The sequence below is a fragment of the Hippoglossus hippoglossus genome, chromosome 6 (genome assembly GCF_009819705.1).
Source record: "Hippoglossus hippoglossus isolate fHipHip1 chromosome 6, fHipHip1.pri, whole genome shotgun sequence".
In the NCBI taxonomy this organism is placed as follows: Eukaryota; Metazoa; Chordata; class Actinopteri; order Pleuronectiformes; family Pleuronectidae; genus Hippoglossus; species Hippoglossus hippoglossus.
This window is the reverse complement of record NC_047156.1, coordinates 18896960-18914709: the sequence shown is the minus strand read 5'-3', so window position 1 is coordinate 18914709 and position 17750 is coordinate 18896960. Positions and strand designations below refer to the sequence as shown.

The following is a 17750-nucleotide window of genomic DNA, read 5'->3' as shown; positions in this document are numbered from 1 at the left end:
GTTTCATTCAAAGGTGGACTTTGAGGTGGGGGCTCATTGTGGAAACTTGTTAATGTGAATTTCTCTAACTTTATTGAGTGAATCTACTTATTTGCTTCTGTAGTTGTGCGTGTAAGCAGCTGTTCTCATACGCAGCCACAGTGTTGGATCTCGGATGCATAACTGTGAGCGGAGTTGATTAGTGAGCTTGTGAATACACGTCTCTCCCTATGACTTTCTGTGTATTAGCGGCCGTCTGGATGTGGCGGCAGTGTTGGAGGAGCCATTGGCACCTGAAAATGGCTCTTCTCCGCCAGGCCGTTTAATCAGGGTCCCTACATCCGCCAGCTGTGTCCACACAGCAAACAACCCTCTCTGTCCTGCTGGAGAGCAGCAGAATCCAGCTGGGGGGGGGGGGGGGGCAGGCCAGTTAGCAATGGGAGATTAGCTGCTGCTGCTGCCCAGACAGAGAAAAGGTTGAATTTGTGTGTTTGTTTTCGACACTAACGGAGATCGAAAGATTACAAGAGACAGTGAAGTCGGCTGCGGAGATAGGTGTAAAGCAGAAAAGTCTAGTAGTCAGTGTGTGTGTGTGTGTGTGTGAATCTGTGCACAACAATTTAAATGTTTGCTCTGCTCAAGTAGTCGTGTGTGTGTGTGTGTGTGTGTCTGTGTGTTTGCGCTCTCGCTGCTCAAGTGTCCAGCTGGCAGAGGGGAGATAGCAGGAGCCTTGAAAATGGTGACGGAGCGGTAAACAGACACACAAACAACCGTCAGTCCTAATGAGGAAAAGTGCTGTGCCTAAAAGGATGGTGTGTGTGCGTGTGTGTGTGTGTGTGTGTGTGTGTGTGTGTGCGCGCGCATGTATGTATGTGCCGGGTTATGCCTGCACCCCCTGACTTGTGGTAATACATCACAACGCTCAAACACAAGAGGCCAGTGACAGGTAGACACACAAGGGAAACACGTGCATACAGGCGTGAGAATTGGGAGACACACATGCACACATAAAAGCGTAACACACACACGGTCTAATAGGACAGTCCTCGGGTCACGGGCCAACTTTAAAGGTGTTAGCATATTTAGGCCAGAGCAGCTGGATCCCAGTGAAATGGACGAGGCCCATCAATCCGCTGCCTGTGCCGGCTGCCCTGAATACAATGGCTGGGCTGGCTGCTTTGGAGTCCAAGTCAGTCAAATTGAAATAAATGAACTGCCAGCCCTGACGGCAGGGTAATTGTTCATATGGAAATTGGATTGTCGTCGTCACACCAGCCTCCCATTGCAACTCATGAAACAATTTCACTGTAAGGATGGGACAGGAGTGTTTGCTTGTCAAAAAAAAAGAAGCGAGATGGCAGACGAGCAGAGATATAAAAAGAGAGTCCTACACACTCTCCCACTTCACGTTTAACGTTTAACAATGCCGCCTGTTCCGTCTATTCTCCCTTTCGGATGCGGCAGGAGAAAATAAATGGACGGGGGATCCGCCCCGTTTCCGGCCTGTCGTATGGCTCCTAACCCACGTTGTCATGTTGCCTATTATACTCTTTTATCAGGTCTTTTCAGCATCGCTGCAAGAGACATTGGAACAATTCCTCCGGAGCATTAACCCCTCACTCACCTCTCCCTTCCCCCGGTCTCCACCCAGCCCCGAGGCCTCTGGGGACATGCAAGTAATTTAATAACTGTACAATTTTATCAGAGTGTAACACTGAAAGCGGCTTCAGTGTAAGGACACACATCGGTGTCAGACCCTGGCATCTGTCAAAGCCAGCTCTGCGATGAAGAAAGTGCTGAATATGAATGATCTAGGTATGGGGTGATATCCTATTATGTTTCCAGGGTTGGGTGTCTGCTTCCTTTTTATTTACTATATCAGTCTCCTTTCATTATCTGTTTTAATGACTGAGTACTCATGCTGCTTCAAAATTTACCATGTCAGCACTTGTTTGTGTGTGTGATCTAATCATTAGACAGACATTCCACTCCCCTATTGTTCCCTCTTCTCTCGTTCCCTCCCTACCTGGCTTCTCTCTTGATCCCTCGATCGGACTTACCCGCACACCTCCTCCTGGTGGGTTTCGTCCTAGAAAAGAGGGGAGGCGCGTGGCGAGAGGAGCAGCTTGCGGACTGCCATGCTGGGTGTTAGAGCCCCTGTGTCAAAGAAACACACAGCGTGGCAGTTTGAAGAGAAGAGTGTGTCTCTGTGTGGTCGGAGTGGGATTACCTTGTCAGCACTTCAAACTGCGCCAGTGCACGTATTAATGCGTGCACATGTGTCTCCGAAGCCCATGAATCTGTGTCGTGTGTTAGTGTGCACACCTGCCATTTTTCAATTATCTTTCATTTTCCTCTGCTGAGAGCTGCTTTTCCTGTCCAGACATGTCCTAACTTGTGGAGGGAGGGTGGTATGGTAGCTGTCAACAAAAGGTGTGTGTGTGTGTGTGTGTGTGTGTGCGTGCGTGCGTGCGCACATGTGTGTGTGTGTAATGACTGGTGAGCCAACACAGGGATACACCTTCAAGTGCTACTTTCAGGTCTGTGCATGCAGAGTCTCACAGATTTTCTTTAATGTTTATCTTCCCCCCCAAGGGATCAAATAAACTGGAGGTGAAAATGACGATTCACTGGGTCGTTTCGTGACTGTGCAGTTTCTTTACTGTTCTCCAGTCGTCACTGATAATGCCACCGATTCGGACTGATTCGTTCAGCAGTTACCTGTAGACTGCTATGTAAGGAAGCCTGTTACTCTTCGTTTTTGAGCAGGTTTCAAATGTCATCCCAGAGCAAACTGAAGGATTTCACGTGTGTGTATGAAGCAAAGAAGGTCATGACTTAGCTGGGAGGTAATTGAGGGGATGAGACATTCGTGCAAACACCAGACGAGAGAACATGGTTAGGTGATAATGTTCCTCTGACCTGCAGAAACACCCTGAGGCTGAGTTTTTCTAAATAGTGAACTGTAAGCTTATATGACCAAGCTGCAGGAAGTTTTGAGAGGAAGTACAGTATTTATTCTAAATATCGCATGCACCAGGGAGACCGGGCTGATGAGCCACGAAGTTTACAAGTTATCAGCGGTATTGTCATCACCAAATCTGAGCTGTCCTTGCAAAAAGAGTTGTAATCTCCCCACATCGCAGTGGCCACACACCATTAATTTGTATCATTATTTCAGTTGGTAGGCTATGTAAAATTTAGATTGAGGCATTATAGTATCTTAGACTTGTGTTTATTTCTCCTGATGAACTGGTAAACTATCTGTACATGTCTCATACATCAGGTGTGGACCAACATGCTCAAATTCTGCTCTGGAAATCACACGTGTTTGTTCATAGCACATCGACAAAGGCGTCTGTTGTAATCACTAAAAGCTCTCAAAACTTGTCTTTCCAAGTTGATACCTTCTTCTGTGTCTTCTACGCATATGGCACCTCCTCGTCATCTTTTTATTTTCCTGCTGTATTCTCACCAGGGCTCACTCTGACATTCTCCGGCCATTTTTCTAGGCGGGTTGGGGGGTGGAGCAACCAACTCGGAAGTTTGCATTCTCGCGTGCTGCCCCTCTGTATTATTTCAGGATGATGTCCTGAGTTCGGTGCATTTCTGAAAGCAGTTTATGTTTCTTACCAACGAGAAAATTACAAGAATGCATCTTAAGTGAGAAAACAAAATTACTTTAGATTAGTAGCTCAAGAGCTGCACACTTTGTTATCGCATCATTATCATTTCTGTTGCTTTCATTGTCTCTTCATAAGTTTATAACAGGGAAGTAACATGGTATTCATCACTGATCACATCAGCTGACAACAGTGCTCTGATTCCCCTGTGAGGGGAGCTCCTCTGCTACAAGCCTCCGGTTCAGTCAGTGACAATGATGATCAGGTTACCCTCTTCAGTTTGTAGATTCAATATCAAACTAAAATATTTTTACTATCACTATAAAGTCAAATGTGGAGTGAGAAATGAGTAGATTTCTCTTCGACTGTCGAGCTGTTTTATTTTAGAGATTGTCTTTCACAGAATCACATTTTTCAGACGTGCCATTAGCACAAGATGTGTTTCATCATTATTTATACCACAGGCCTTTGGAGGCTTCATTAGCTGCAGGCTGATGCCGCGTGCAGCCTCTAAATGTAGCAGCTTTCTTTTATTTATTCAGAATAGCCACGTGTTGGATGGTATGCCCAGTTGCCATGTTCTCTGACAGGGGCTTAGAGACATGCTGAGAAAAGAGAGGCGGGCTGACCTGGAGGGGCTGAGACGGGCCTTCATTCCACCTGTGTCGCTTCCACCAGACGTCTGCCTCTCCTCAGCTCTTTGAAGGCTCTTTAATTCCAGCGTTCAGGATTAAACCCATGAAAAAAGGATGAGAAGTGATAGAGTGACAGAAGGACATATCCTCAGAGAAAACAGGCTCCTTTGAAATATGTTGAGGATTCCGTTTGCACTGACCTACAATGCAGCATCTGAGGGAGAAATGCGTGACACTTTTTTCTGATCGGGGGGCTGGCTATAGGATTAGCATGAATAGGAAAGTGACTCTTTGTAGTCATGGATGTGAGTGGAACCGGAGTTTTCTGAGACTTAAATGAGCGCCCCGAGGCGATTGTCCCCGTGTTGTAAATTACAGAAGAAGAAAGTTGCTTGGTCACAGGAATCATGTGCTTTTCTGACATAATCCACCTTTTCGTGTGGTCTGAGTGAATCGATAGAAAAATTAATATTTCAGTTTTGAGTGGACAGCACACAATGGAAGTGCATTCAATGAGGAAGTCATGCTTCAGTTGCTCTCCATATTTACAGTCACACTCAATATTTAGACACGAAACCCATGGGTGCGTGGGTCACTCTGGTAGCCACATGATTATAGCATGTGCCACATGACAACAACACCCATGGTGTGAGGATGCACACACCTCACTGGCTGCTGATGAAGTCACTGTCACATGTTTACACTAAGAGAAAAAAAATGCATATTAAAAGTCATGTGGTATGTCAGACCGGAAACTGTCACACTTTATAGTGACTAAGTGTTTTGGTGGCATGCATAGTTTGCGATGTCTTTCTGTGTTGTAGTTCCTTCTCAATGATACAGATATTAACTTGCTGTAATAAAACTACAAACAAGACTAACATGGAGCTGATGACTGAGTCAAACATTCAGATCTGAAATTATCTCAGTACTCGACTTGGCTGTAAACACAATGGACACCTACTGTCTCTATAGCTTGTGAGATAATGTGGTGTTTCAATGGTTTTTCTGTACTCAACTACTTCACCTTATCTTCAATTCACACACTATGTCACGCTATGATCAAGTGACCCTAGAAATTCCCACACTTTGAAAAGTAATGAATGATATGTTTATACTAGCACATTTCAGAAATAGAAATTGTCACATAAAGCTAGGGTTGGTAATCCTGGAAAAACAAGAGTGGGCTACGCTTTGAAAAAATGCAACCAATACATGGTCAAAGCTCTCGTCGAAGCTACGCCCGTAAAACACATGAACTTGCTCTGACTAACAACTGCTAGAAGCAGACAATTTTTTTTGTGACTCGCTCGCTAACTTCTGAATATCGTCTCTGCTTCAGCGGCCTGTTCGGCTCAAGACTCAGATCATGTGCAGTGAGGGCAGGGTGCACGCAGGCAAGCAGGTCGGCTAGTTACAGACACGTACGTGTTTACATGCGAGGGGCCACAGACAACTTTATTTATTGATGGCTATCAGGTACGTGAAGAGGATTTCAACAAATAAGATTTTTAAAAAAAGGGTTTCAGAAACAACTTACCAACCCTACCCGAAATCAAAGAATAAAAATAAGTAAACAGAGATGATGGAAACTTTATAAGTAAATAACAAAACACCGGTTCGTAAGTTCACATCCACAGCAAGCTTTGAAGTTTTTTCGAATAATGATCGCAAAGAAATAACACGTCTGTTATCACAAGCTGTGCATTCATGCAGTCAGTTTATTTAGGCTTAAATAGATTTTTTTTTTTCTGGCTAAGCAGAAAATCATGTGTTCTTGCTCCAACGTCTCTCAAGTTGTTGCCAAGATTCAGCCCTGCCCTAAATAAATACCCAGCGTATAAGGCTTTGTGGAGCTCACTTTTTACAGAGAAAACTTTATTACACCGCCTTCATTTTTTTTTTTTTTTATCATTCCTCAGTCTCCCTGTGAACACTTTTTGCAGTTTGCCACCACCCTTTGTGAGAAGAGCGCCACTGTGTTTCGCTCATGTCGTCAACATTTGGAGGCAGCGAAAGCGTTTTGCAGCTCGAGCAGTTTTCGTGATGCTTCCTTGAAAAGTCAAACATTAAAAGCGAGTGACTGCTGTGCCTCTTAAAGCTGACACATGCTTGTAATTGTCATTCAACGTTACCAGTGGAAATGTCTTTGTAATTGAAGTTTTGTTACTTTGGAGCCAACATTATTGCTCGCATGATGTTCCTTTTATTTTGTCCACCCATTTTGAGTGCCCGTAAACTTGTCAAGGTTTTTTTTTTTTTTAGGTCTATTCCTCTTAGTTATAACTCAGCACATGGTTGTCTGCCCCTCCCTCCTAATTAAAGCTGTAACCACACACATTTCTGTCCTGGATAAACGCAGACAGGGGTTTTTATCGCATCATTTCTATTTTAGTGGAACAATTTTAAGGCTGTGACTTGAAAAGGGCACAATGCATTTATGCACTGAAATGGTGTGGGAGGGGGGTGGAGGACTGAAGTAGTAAATGGGGGAAAAGAAAAGAAAGTAATATCAAACGGAGCAGTGGGAATGGGGTCGCAGGTTAACAAAAGACAAAGTGTAAATAGCTGTTATTTGACACGTTCAAGGTGAAATGAGAAGGAGGCTGCTATTGAGAGCGTTTGAGCTCGATACAGCGTGCAAACGTAGACAACACATTTGCTGTGTGGGCAAAAGCTCCGTCAAAGCCACCTGCAGTTCCATATTTACCACCGCCTGGGCAAACAGCAGTGAGCGAGGACGCCGCAGACACCTGCTGTTACATGATGCCGTCTGTGTTTCTACAGGGATATTATCAGATCATGTTACCTGAAACAAAACTGTGTACTTCCTGAGCTGGGATGTTGGTGAAGAAGAGGGGAAAAAAACGAAGCAAAGAGCAAATGAAGTTGGAACGGATCCAAGCTTTTTAAATAGGCTTTTATTGTGTTATGCTTTGAGATCAAGCTCTCGGCCTTAATCTTTCCTTAACCCCATTCACGGCACTTTTATTTTTCACCAGCGATCGTTTCTGATGTTAAGTCAATTAAATCCCAAATAACATGGTCTTTGTAGAAGTGGAGCAGAGAGCTGCGTCACACACAAACTGTACTATACAGTTATACTATTAGCGTGAATGATTTTTTTTTTAGCTTTAATACCTTAAACCAACATCTTGATTTGATTTAAACTGTCAGTATTACTCTTGATGGGTTAAATAGTTAAATTACAAAGAACAAAAACACGTTGTTTCATCTACTTGTTTATTTTTTTGCCATGCTGCTAGTTTGGATGAATTTTATTTGGATTGATATGTCATTGAGATTCCTGCTGCCACCTAAAAATAACACAGATGACTGATTTGAATCGAAAATAATTGACACTTTAAAAGAATGCCAGCTCTGTTTATTTTCAGAATCAATGCCATTTATTTTTTAGTATTTCAAGATTTGCTGTGAACAAAGAAAACTTGGCACCGTGAGGTCTGTCAGTCCTTCTGATTGACTGCGATGCTTTATCTGGAAGGAGATGTTGATTTCACAGTATTACACTCGGCAAACAAAATTTGATTTACCTCATTAGGATTTGAGTGGCTGTGGGACAGATATCTCAAACCCTTACCCAATCATATGAGAATTTATTTGCATAGTTCGATGCAACAAGAGGTAATTAATGCCGTCAATTCAGTGAAGCAGTTTTTGGGTAAATTCTTTTTCTCACATTACAATTTAATGGGAAAATCTATGTCATTCTCATATCTGTGCAGTGAAGATGGAGCCATTAGATAGTTTAAATGGTATAGTCTCTATTTATGTATCGCTTTCCTAGTCTTTACACTTCACAGAACAGTTTTACCATTCACCCATTCACACATATACACACATACAGGATTTATTGATATGATGTTCAGATTTGTAATGCTCTCACTCAGAACCTTGTGCTCTCACTCAAATATACCCTGCTTGTGCTCAGATTTCCTCCAGCTTCAGCCCATCTCCTCACACTGGTTCTGTGCACGTGTGAAACGTCTGCTCACAGATTTCTCCTCAGCACTTGAATTTTTTTGTGTGCAACAGAATTCCAGTTATCGGGTAGATAAGTAAAATTGTCCTGTAAGCGTATTACAAAATCTGACCGTGAAATCAATAAGTCTCTTGAATAAAAATAGGAGAAAAAAAAAACATTACTTTTGGGTTTCACTGTCTTACCGAAGGAAACTTTGGGATGCAGAATGGAGGAGCCGGGGATCAAACCACCGACCTTCTAGTTTCTCTACCTTCTCAGCCTCGGCTGCCCCCTTAGTAAAAAGAGTAAAATACGTGCAGACAGTTAGCCTGGCTCTGTTTAAAGGCATAAAATCCACCAACCAGCACCTCTAAAGCTCACTGACATTGTATCTCTGTTTAATCTGTACAAAAAACCTTAAACTATGCCAATAGTCTCCTGACTCGAGCTACAGTGTTATCCTGCAGACATGACAGTGGTATCAATCCTTTAATCTCACTCTCTGCAAGAAAGAGAATAAGTGCATTTCACTGTGTGTCAAATTGTGGCATTAAACCTTGTGATTGCATCGTGAACATATGAATGCAGACATGTTCTACAATGAGCATTTAATCCATGCATTTACTTCACTGATAATAAAACACCTCTCCCTCTCTGTTCCCTCCAGAGATGGCAAGCTGGGTCTCCCTCCTCCTCCTCTTCCTCTGCCAGTCGATCTCACAAGCTCAGGAGGAGAGCGGCAGCGTCCTGGAGTTCACCTCTGAGACCCCCATCAACAATGTGGTCCAGGACCCCCAGACTGGCCGCATCTACCTGGGAGCGGTCAACACCATCTTCCAGCTGGGGCCATCGCTGCAACTGGAGGCCCGTGCCGAGACCGGCCCCAAAGAGGATGCGCGGATGTGTACGCCTCCCGCTTCGGCCTGCCAGGACACAAAGCTCATGCCCAATCTCAACAAGCTCCTGCTGGTCCACCCGTCCAACAGCTCGCTTATAGTCTGTGGCAGCCGCTACCGAGGCATCTGCTCGCTCCTCAACCTGACCAACGTGGAGCAGCAGCTGTACTACAGTGACAATAAAGGAGAGAGGACTTACGTGACGAGCATAGAGGATAACGTGAACGTGGTGGGCGTCATGTCCATCTACAAAAAAGACGCAGACAGATTTAGCGTGTTTCTTGTTGGGAAAGGCTATGGAAGCCTGGACAGCACAAAACTCATCAGCACGCGGATCCTTCAGGACTACCGGGAGTGGGTCGTGTTTGAGAGCATCATTGAGGCGTCTGCGGTACAGACTACACCATTCGTCCCCAAGTACCTGCACGACTTCCGCCATGCCTTCAAAGAGGATGGGTTTGTTTATTTCCTCTTTTCGCGGACACTTGACGGTACAGACAATAAAAACTTGACCTTTGTGTCTCGTCTTTGCGAAGACGACCCTCACTATTACTCCCACACAGAGCTCCAGTTAAACTGTGGCTTAAATAACCGCTACAACAAAGTCCAAGCTGCATATGTGGCCTCTCCCGGCAAAGAGCTGGCGCGCGTCATGACTGTCAACTCCTGGAACAAAGTCCTGTTCATGGTGGCGAGTATGGACGACAACGAAAACGAATCTGCCCTCTGCATGTACCCACTCAACTCCATCAATGAGCGGCTCGTGGATATTATCAGCGCCTGCTACAGTGATTCAGGGAAAATTTCTGGGATCCCCGCTGTGGACATCCCCTACTCATCTAAAACTGATGAATTCTGCACGTCAAAAATTGCAGTAAGCGTTTCTCTTGTGGTATCTGATAAAAAAAAAATGAAACAAATGTGAGAGTGGAATAAGAATTCCCTTTGCTACAATCAATAATACACAGATGTGTCACTGTTTGTTTTAATGTCTCAGTGTTTACTTTGTTCTGCAGATCCTTTTTATTGCTCTGTCTAAATATTCTGCCTCACACATTTCCCTCCCTCCATGGCTCTTTTCCCAATTCCCTCAACTCATCCAGGATAACACTATATAGGAATGGTAGGAAAGTAGCAGCCCAAGGGCCAAATCTGTCCCTCTAGAGAATCTGGCCCTCAGCCTGGAAACCAGACCAATCAGCGAGCTCATGTGTATTCGCTTCCACGGATGGGTCTGGTGCTCCCAGTGTGCAATCAATCTAATACTCTTTGCTTTCTCTTTGCAGAAAGACACGTTGAAAAACTTCAAGTGCGGTGCCGACTTTCTGCCTTCCCCTCTGGCCAGCAAGCCCAAATATGCCTTGACGGTAAGCCCAGTGTTGACCGAGTCAAGCCTTCTGACCGCTGTGGCCGTCGCTGTGGAGAATGATCATACCGTCGCCTTCCTGGGGAACAACCAGGGAGAGGTCTTCAAGGTGGAGTTGTCTTCTGATCCGCTGCTCTCCTCTACTTTTTCCTTTAAACATTCACCTGGAGGAAGGAGGATAAATATCTGACATTTTGTTTTCTGTCCAGGCACACCTGACCGCGGCGTCACCTGTGTACAGCAAGACTCCCGGCGACACCATGGGAGAGAAGGTCAACAAGAACCTTTTCTTTGACCTCAGTCAAAGCCACCTTTACATTACCACTGAGAAAAAGGTATACAGATATCATACATCATGTAACACGTGTCCACACGGGAGGCATTCAGACTCAGTACAACTGTAGTCACCTGTGTTTTTGCAGCACTAAGAGCCTAATGCACATACATACATACATACATACATTTAGGTCTAAAAAATGCTTTGGTTTACATAAAGTGTGAGTTAAATGATTTTAATAGAGGCTCATCTCCTCCATTAGATATCTATTCAGACAGAAAAAGGTCCTCTTTGTTTATTTAGAGTTTTATGTCAATGACTCATGCTGTTAAATTTGTTTTTACCACAAAGGAGTTGATTATACTTCCTCCTGTTTTACAATCAACAGTTAAATGTGTTTTAACAGAAAACTAACAAAGCCAGAAGGACGCTCAGTGGAGTGCAGACCTCCACCAAGGCCCAACAGTCTCCGTATGAAACCACATTTAAATTCACCAAATACAAATCTGGATCTTCACCAAATTTCACTCACTCATAAATATCAGTCCCCGAAACATGTCTTATTTTTTTCATCAAGATCCATGAATTATGCTCTGAGAAAACAATGAATATGTTGAAAAATGCCCTATCCGGCAATGTTAAAGAGAGTAAAGATTTATTGGACTCTTTCTTGACCCATACCACATCCTCAGTGGTAATCTGTCCCGTAGTTCTGCGTAATTGTGCTACCTAACAAAAACAAATGCAGATGAAACACAACTTCCTTGGAGGGGGTAACAAGATGCCTCAAGTTTTTGTACATGAGCCTGTGATCTACACAGAATCCTTAAAGATGAACACATGACTGGTGCAAACACATTATATGAACAATACATTTCTGACTGAAAATATATAGTACTGCAAAATTTAAACTTTCACTGTAGAAAAAGTGCATAAATACAATCAGCAGAAGTAGTTGGGTATCAAAGGTAAGATATCTCATACTGGACACATGCCCCTTTCACAATGTTATTTTTTTACGATTGGAATTACTCAACTGTTGGAAGAAGTGGGTCGTGATTTGGATGTCTGGAACAAGACCACATCATGTGAGAGAAAAGTTGAATTCTGCCTACACTCACCTCCAGCACACCTGGCCAATCGCCGCACTATAGGTTGGTGTGGATGTCGGATCGTCTGTTTTCGGAAAGTCACAGCAAGAGTCGGACACCACCTACGCTGGATGGACGGAATTGTTTTAGTAATTTAACATGGGGAGCAGACGTGGAGGGATCATGTGCTGTGACAGGATCATTTCCCTTGAAAATGCTTTGTGCTGTGTCTTTTCTGAAGTGCACTGTTCATCAGATCATATTTCATGTTGTAGATCACCAAGGTGCCAGTGCAGACGTGCCTCCAACAGAAAGACTGCCAATCATGTGTGGAAATGATGGACCCTTACTGTGGCTGGTGTGTCCTGGAGGGCCGGTACGGATCACACACGGCACGGCGCACGCACACACACACACACAAGCACACACAATTATTATACTTCTTTCTTAGTGCGGACATTGGCATAATGCATTTACCAACCCCTTACCCTAACCTTGACCATCGCAACTAAATGCCTAACCCTAAAAGCAAGTCACCAGCCTCTGAAAAAGTGGGGACTGGTCAAAATGTCCTCACTCAGTCAGGTCTGTGGTCCTCACAAATATCTAAATACAAGTACAAACACACACACACAGACACACACACACACACAAAATGCATTTTCTTACAAATATACGGACACAGCATCAGACTAACACAAACACCCACACATACAATTCCATCTGTAAAACACAGCGGGGTATTTGTTCAGTATTTTATTGCATTCACTTTTAGTACCCCCTAGTGTTTATATTCCATCTCCTGTTGTTCATGCAGCCGTAAGGAATTAAAGCTGTTTGTCAGCCTCATGCAGTGAAGGCACTCTGTGCAATTTACTCTCATCAGCCTATATTTATCAGAGTCTGGAGGGAAGGATGGGAGGCGTGTGTCACGCTTTTGACTGGGATGTGAACCGCAACAGGAAAAAAGCAGAAAACCAGTTGTGTCGCTCTTGAGGTTATTGATAGTCTGCACATTAGAACGAAATTATGCTGCATCCAGCTCAGGAATGTAATTTAGAATTCTATGGGTTTCCTAAGAAGGTATAAAAAACGATCTGAAGTAAAATAAATAGTGGGTATAGTATATGATGTTGACGACAGCGTAAACAGACATAGATCAATATAGTACAAACAGACATTAGGATATTGCACATAACAAATGGATAAATTGGATGAATACATATTGAATAAATGACCTATTTTTCCTGTGTCTTTTACATAGTTAAACTAAAGATGTATTTTCATTCTTGATCACTCTAGCAATTATTCTTGTGATCAAATTATATGAATCCTAAGGGAAAGGTTAGTTGATGCTGATAAAATCAAGTTGCCTGTTTTCCCCAGATCAACTTTTCAAAACCCAGAAAATATTCTTACAGTTGAGAAGCAGCGATGAGGGGGTGTTTTACATTTTCGCTTAATAATGAGACAAATAATGAATTTTGAATAAAGTTGTTTTTAATTCTAAAAAAGTGCTGCATTACCTGCCGCCAATGAGGCTGTTTACTGTTTGAGATATCCATACAAAACTTTATTTTGAAAATCTGCATCAGCCTTGCTTGAAGTCACTTGGATCAGGGGCTTGTTACCCACAACAGCACATTGAAAATCTGTTGGAGCCCTCAGGCTTTTTTTTGGGGGGGGTTTGAGACCTTGTGGAAGCGTTTTGGGGGCTGTGGAGTGGAGGCTGATGGGAGTTTATTCATTGTTTGTCTGAAGGTGTACCAGGAGGTCTGAGTGCCGGCGGGCAGAGGAGAAGAATGGCTGGCTGTGGAGCCCTAGGCAGCAGTGTGTCAAGATTGTCTCCTTCTATCCCCCGAACCTCTCCTGCAAAAAGACTCAGAAGGTACAGAGCTGCCTCTCTTCTCACTCATTCCTGCCTTTGTTCTCGCCACCTGTCGTCGTCTCCCGCGCTCTGCGGTACATAAACCCACTTTCCTTCATGTCGCACAAACATGCACTGTGAAAAAAACTGTTTTCATTGTGAATCAGAGATCCTGGCTCTTGCTCTTGCTCTTCCTACTCTGTATTGATCCATCTAAAAAACTCCATCCTGGCTTATTATAACTGACCTGGTTGATTGTGCTCCCAGCCTGAAGATGGAGAGCCTCTCTTATGTGTTTCCTGACTACTTCTCTGTCCCTCCCTCTCTGACTCACTCTGCATTTCCGCCAGCCTCTCCCACTTTTCTCATTCTCAATCAATCCCCAGCCTTTGGAACGGAAACTGTTTCTACGCCGAAGGTTTCAATTACACACTAAGCAGAGAAATTATTTTTAATATCAACTAATATTATGCTGCAAAAAACGGCTCATTAATGTTCTCAGCAGTTCACGCAGCTCTGTATGTTATCTTTCTGTTCAGGTGAGGATAAACATCCCCTCCCTGCCGAACATCGGTCTCTCCGATCGTCTGCACTGCACCATCGAGTCTTTCAAGAGTGAAGGAAGCATGTCGGAAACTGGTCAGGTCTCCTGCGATCTGCCCCAACCCTCGCTTATACCACAAACACCTGAGGGCCAAGGTATTTCCTTTACAATGAACCTCCTTTTTTATTTCATCCTCTTTCAAGGCAAACGTCTGCTGTTCTCTGTTTTGTTAAGCAAATGCTCTGGTGCTGCAGAGCCTGAGGGGCCCCAAAAAGGCTCATGTTTACTTGGTTCAGGTAATTTGAGAAATTGCAGATTTTTTTTTTTTGCACCACAAAATTAGAAGATCAACAAAGGTGGATCTTGCTTCTTTTTCTGTTAATTTAACATCCGCGTCAGGAGAAGAGATCGGTCTGTAGCGTCTTTTCCGCAGCCTGTTCAAGTCACGAAATGTTGTACCTTTATTCTGCGTCGCGATTCTGTGAAAAACAAATGAGCAGATCCAGTTTTTCAGCCAGATTGAGGTCTGTGTAAAAGGCAGAGCCGGAGTGACTGGATAGACACTGACGCTGCTGTGTTACACATCACACCTCTGATTCCAGAATGCTGGCAGTGCTATCCGAAATCACACTCCGGGGCAGCATGATGCCCGCCTTTGTTTGGTTCAGTGTGAACATGCAACATAATGTGAGCTCTTCTTCTCTGTTTAACAGAGGCAAATAATAAAGTAGGTCAATACTAAGCAATTCAAAAGCGCTGGTTGTTCTTTTTGATGCTGACAGAATAACCTCTATTCAGTGATTTATTACAAAATTTGTGGTCATATTGAATTATTCAAAGGTCATGTCATGCGAGTCGGAGCTTATCCTTCCTGTGCTGTTCTATCTTCAGAGGCATAAATGACAAATCTTATAATGAACTGGGTGCCTCTGATATTCAGACTCCTTGGCTGTAATTGTGTAAATGTAAATACATATCCAACCCTCTCTTTGCTGTTGCCCCAGACTTTGTTGCCGTGGACATTACGGTGTTCGTCAATGAGACTGTGGAGCTTTCTACACGGGAGTTCAAGTTCTACAGCTGCGCCGCCACAGTGAGAAAATCAGAAAACACACCGTGAGTCAGACCCTTTATCTTTTAGAATTATTTTCTTATAAATAATTCTAACATTTTTCACTGCTTTTATCTTTGGTTCATGTCAGTACTTTGTATCACATTGCTTGTCTCAGCCAGACAAAATTATAGTTTTCTTTTCCTGGTAATCTTTTCTTCGTCGCTGCTCCAAAACATCAGTTGCACTTTACTGCCACTGGCAAGTACTGTTTTTAGAGCAGCGAACAAGAAGTGATTTACAATAGAGTAGCGTTAGCCAGAGAAAGCTAAAAGGTCAGCAATTTGGTAATATTTCACTCTGGAAAGTCCCACGGGTAAAGCGAGGACGTGTATCGTATGCAAGACTTTCGTTTTGACGGCCAATTACAAAACTAGCAGTAGGCCATACAAGCAATGATAGAAATCATCACTTCCATACAGGATGAGTAGCATACAGCAGTTAAAATATGTTGTATATGTTGTCATTTTTTAAATGTAATGGTTTTCGGATCAGTACTTGGTGTTTTAATTACAATCAGAAACCAACATTCATACCAAAGGTACCTAACTATTGTTTTTCTTCTTCATCCTGTTAAAATACGCTCATGTGAAGGTGTTTGCCCATTATTCCGATAGGATTCTGTAGATTTGGGTGTTTTCCCGTGTCTTAGTATTGTTCTGCCAGTCACTGAGATGCAGACCATGATTACAGAAGGTTCCAGTGAGTCAGACTCTTCATCCATCAGTTCTGCTCTGTCACTCACTGAAAATACAGTGACACTGAACACAGTATCCACTGACAACCTTGATGCAAACGTATCACCGCGCCCAAACAGATGAGAGATCAAGGCTCTGTTTGTAAATTGTGATGCATGGTAGTTTTGAATGCACCTCTTGCATTTTTCTCTCCTGCTTTTATTACCGAGCCGAGGAAATTGCCTCCATTTCCTTTTCATTAATCAAAAAATGAAAGTCGATCTTGCCATTTTTTTCCTCTCCCCCTTCCTGATGTTTTTTCCCCCTTCATTTCTTTCATGCCGAGGAATGTGTGATGAACGAGTTTTGCTTATGTGAAGTTGCAGAGATCTATTTGGTTGTCAGCAGCATGGATTTTTGTGCCGGACACTCTTTGATGAGTTTGCATGTTTTAGATTTTTGTTTGTGTGTGTTTTTTTTCTGTGTGTGTGTTTGTGTGTGTGCTCCTGCATAATTGTGTGCGTAAAAGCATTTTCTTATCTTGGCTGCTTATTTCTGTGTGTATTTTCAGATGCATGTCATGCGTAGCTAGTCAGTGGGGCTGCCAGTGGAGCGTCTTGGACCACACCTGCAGCGACATGGACGACAGCGTGGTGGGCACCAACATCATCAAGCACCGCCAGGTTGGTTACACGAAGGTCAAACGTCAGGGACTCTTTTCTCTGAGAGCATGTGCGACGATAAACGTCGGCAAAGTGCAGCCGAAAAGTTTAGTAAGACGCATCTAATCACCACACATGACATGCTGCCGCAGCGATCCAAAGTCTCCCTGAAAATTAATAAAAAACTCAAATCCTGCTATCTGCTGCCACCATCTTGCGTGACAAATGTTTGAAGGGTGGAGGATATCAATTCACAAGTCAGCAGATGTTGCGGCGATACACTTATCTGTTGCTGCAGATGAGAGGGTGTCCGCTAAGTGCTTGGCATATTAAAATGTAAATGACTGAAAGTGGAGAAAGAGTATCTGATTTGTGTTTGACGCCTTCTCAGGGAGCGAAGTGTCCTCAGTTTGAGAATCCGGATCCTGTGCTGGTTCCCGTCGGCTACAAGACGAAGATCAGCTTCGAGGGGATCAATCTGAAGCTCTACAAGGTAAAGTGGCACAGGCACGGAATTTCATATTAGGACCACGCTGAAGCGATTGGTCGCAGCTTTTTAAACAGTGATTTAATAGATAATCCCAACTCGTACAAAATTATTCACACACTGACAAAAGAAAAATAATCTATTACACAAGCAAAAGCTGATTATGTGAGAAAAACTGAACGTTTCAGTCGCAGAACCGATGTCGGTGTAGCTCAGACGTAAAGAGGCTTTCAGTCAAACAGCCCTATGGATTTTTCTAGTGTTCTCACATCGAGAATCAATTTACATTCTGATCTATGCCTGTTTTTATTCACCTCTACATGCTTAAGTAGTCCTCTGGATGGCACAGAATTAAAATGTCTTCCCACTGAAAACATGTTTTACCAACACTACCACTCCTTACGTTGTGACAAGGAAAGATAATCCCATCTACATTTCTCCAGGTGGGAACAGATGGCACGGTTATATCTACACGCAGAAGAATAGTCTTTTACATTTCTTGTCTGTGATGAGGGAAAAAAGAAGATCACAGAACAGTATTTCATTTCAT

General features: G+C 43.4%; 1 protein-coding gene across 3 annotated transcripts in view; it reads left to right on the top strand.

Moving 5' to 3' along the window:
• plxnb2b (plexin b2b) overlaps positions 1 to 17750 on the top strand; it is a 132120-nt gene that overhangs the window by 77861 nt on the left and 36509 nt on the right. For 2 of the 3 annotated variants that reach the window (XM_034587530.1, XM_034587529.1), the window contains exons 3-11: positions 8890 to 9992; positions 10405 to 10593; positions 10694 to 10819; positions 12128 to 12228; positions 13614 to 13740; positions 14259 to 14418; positions 15268 to 15379; positions 16623 to 16734; positions 17105 to 17206. In XM_034587530.1, coding sequence (XP_034443421.1) covers positions 8892 to 9992; positions 10405 to 10593; positions 10694 to 10819; positions 12128 to 12228; positions 13614 to 13740; positions 14259 to 14418; positions 15268 to 15379; positions 16623 to 16734; positions 17105 to 17206 — 2130 coding nt within the window. In that variant the 5' untranslated portion in view covers positions 8890 to 8891. Of the gene's footprint in view, positions 1 to 8889; positions 9993 to 10404; positions 10594 to 10693; positions 10820 to 12127; positions 12229 to 13613; positions 13741 to 14258; positions 14419 to 15267; positions 15380 to 16622; positions 16750 to 17104; positions 17207 to 17750 lie in introns of all 3 variants that reach the window. The other variant, XM_034587526.1, reaches the window with a different exon arrangement.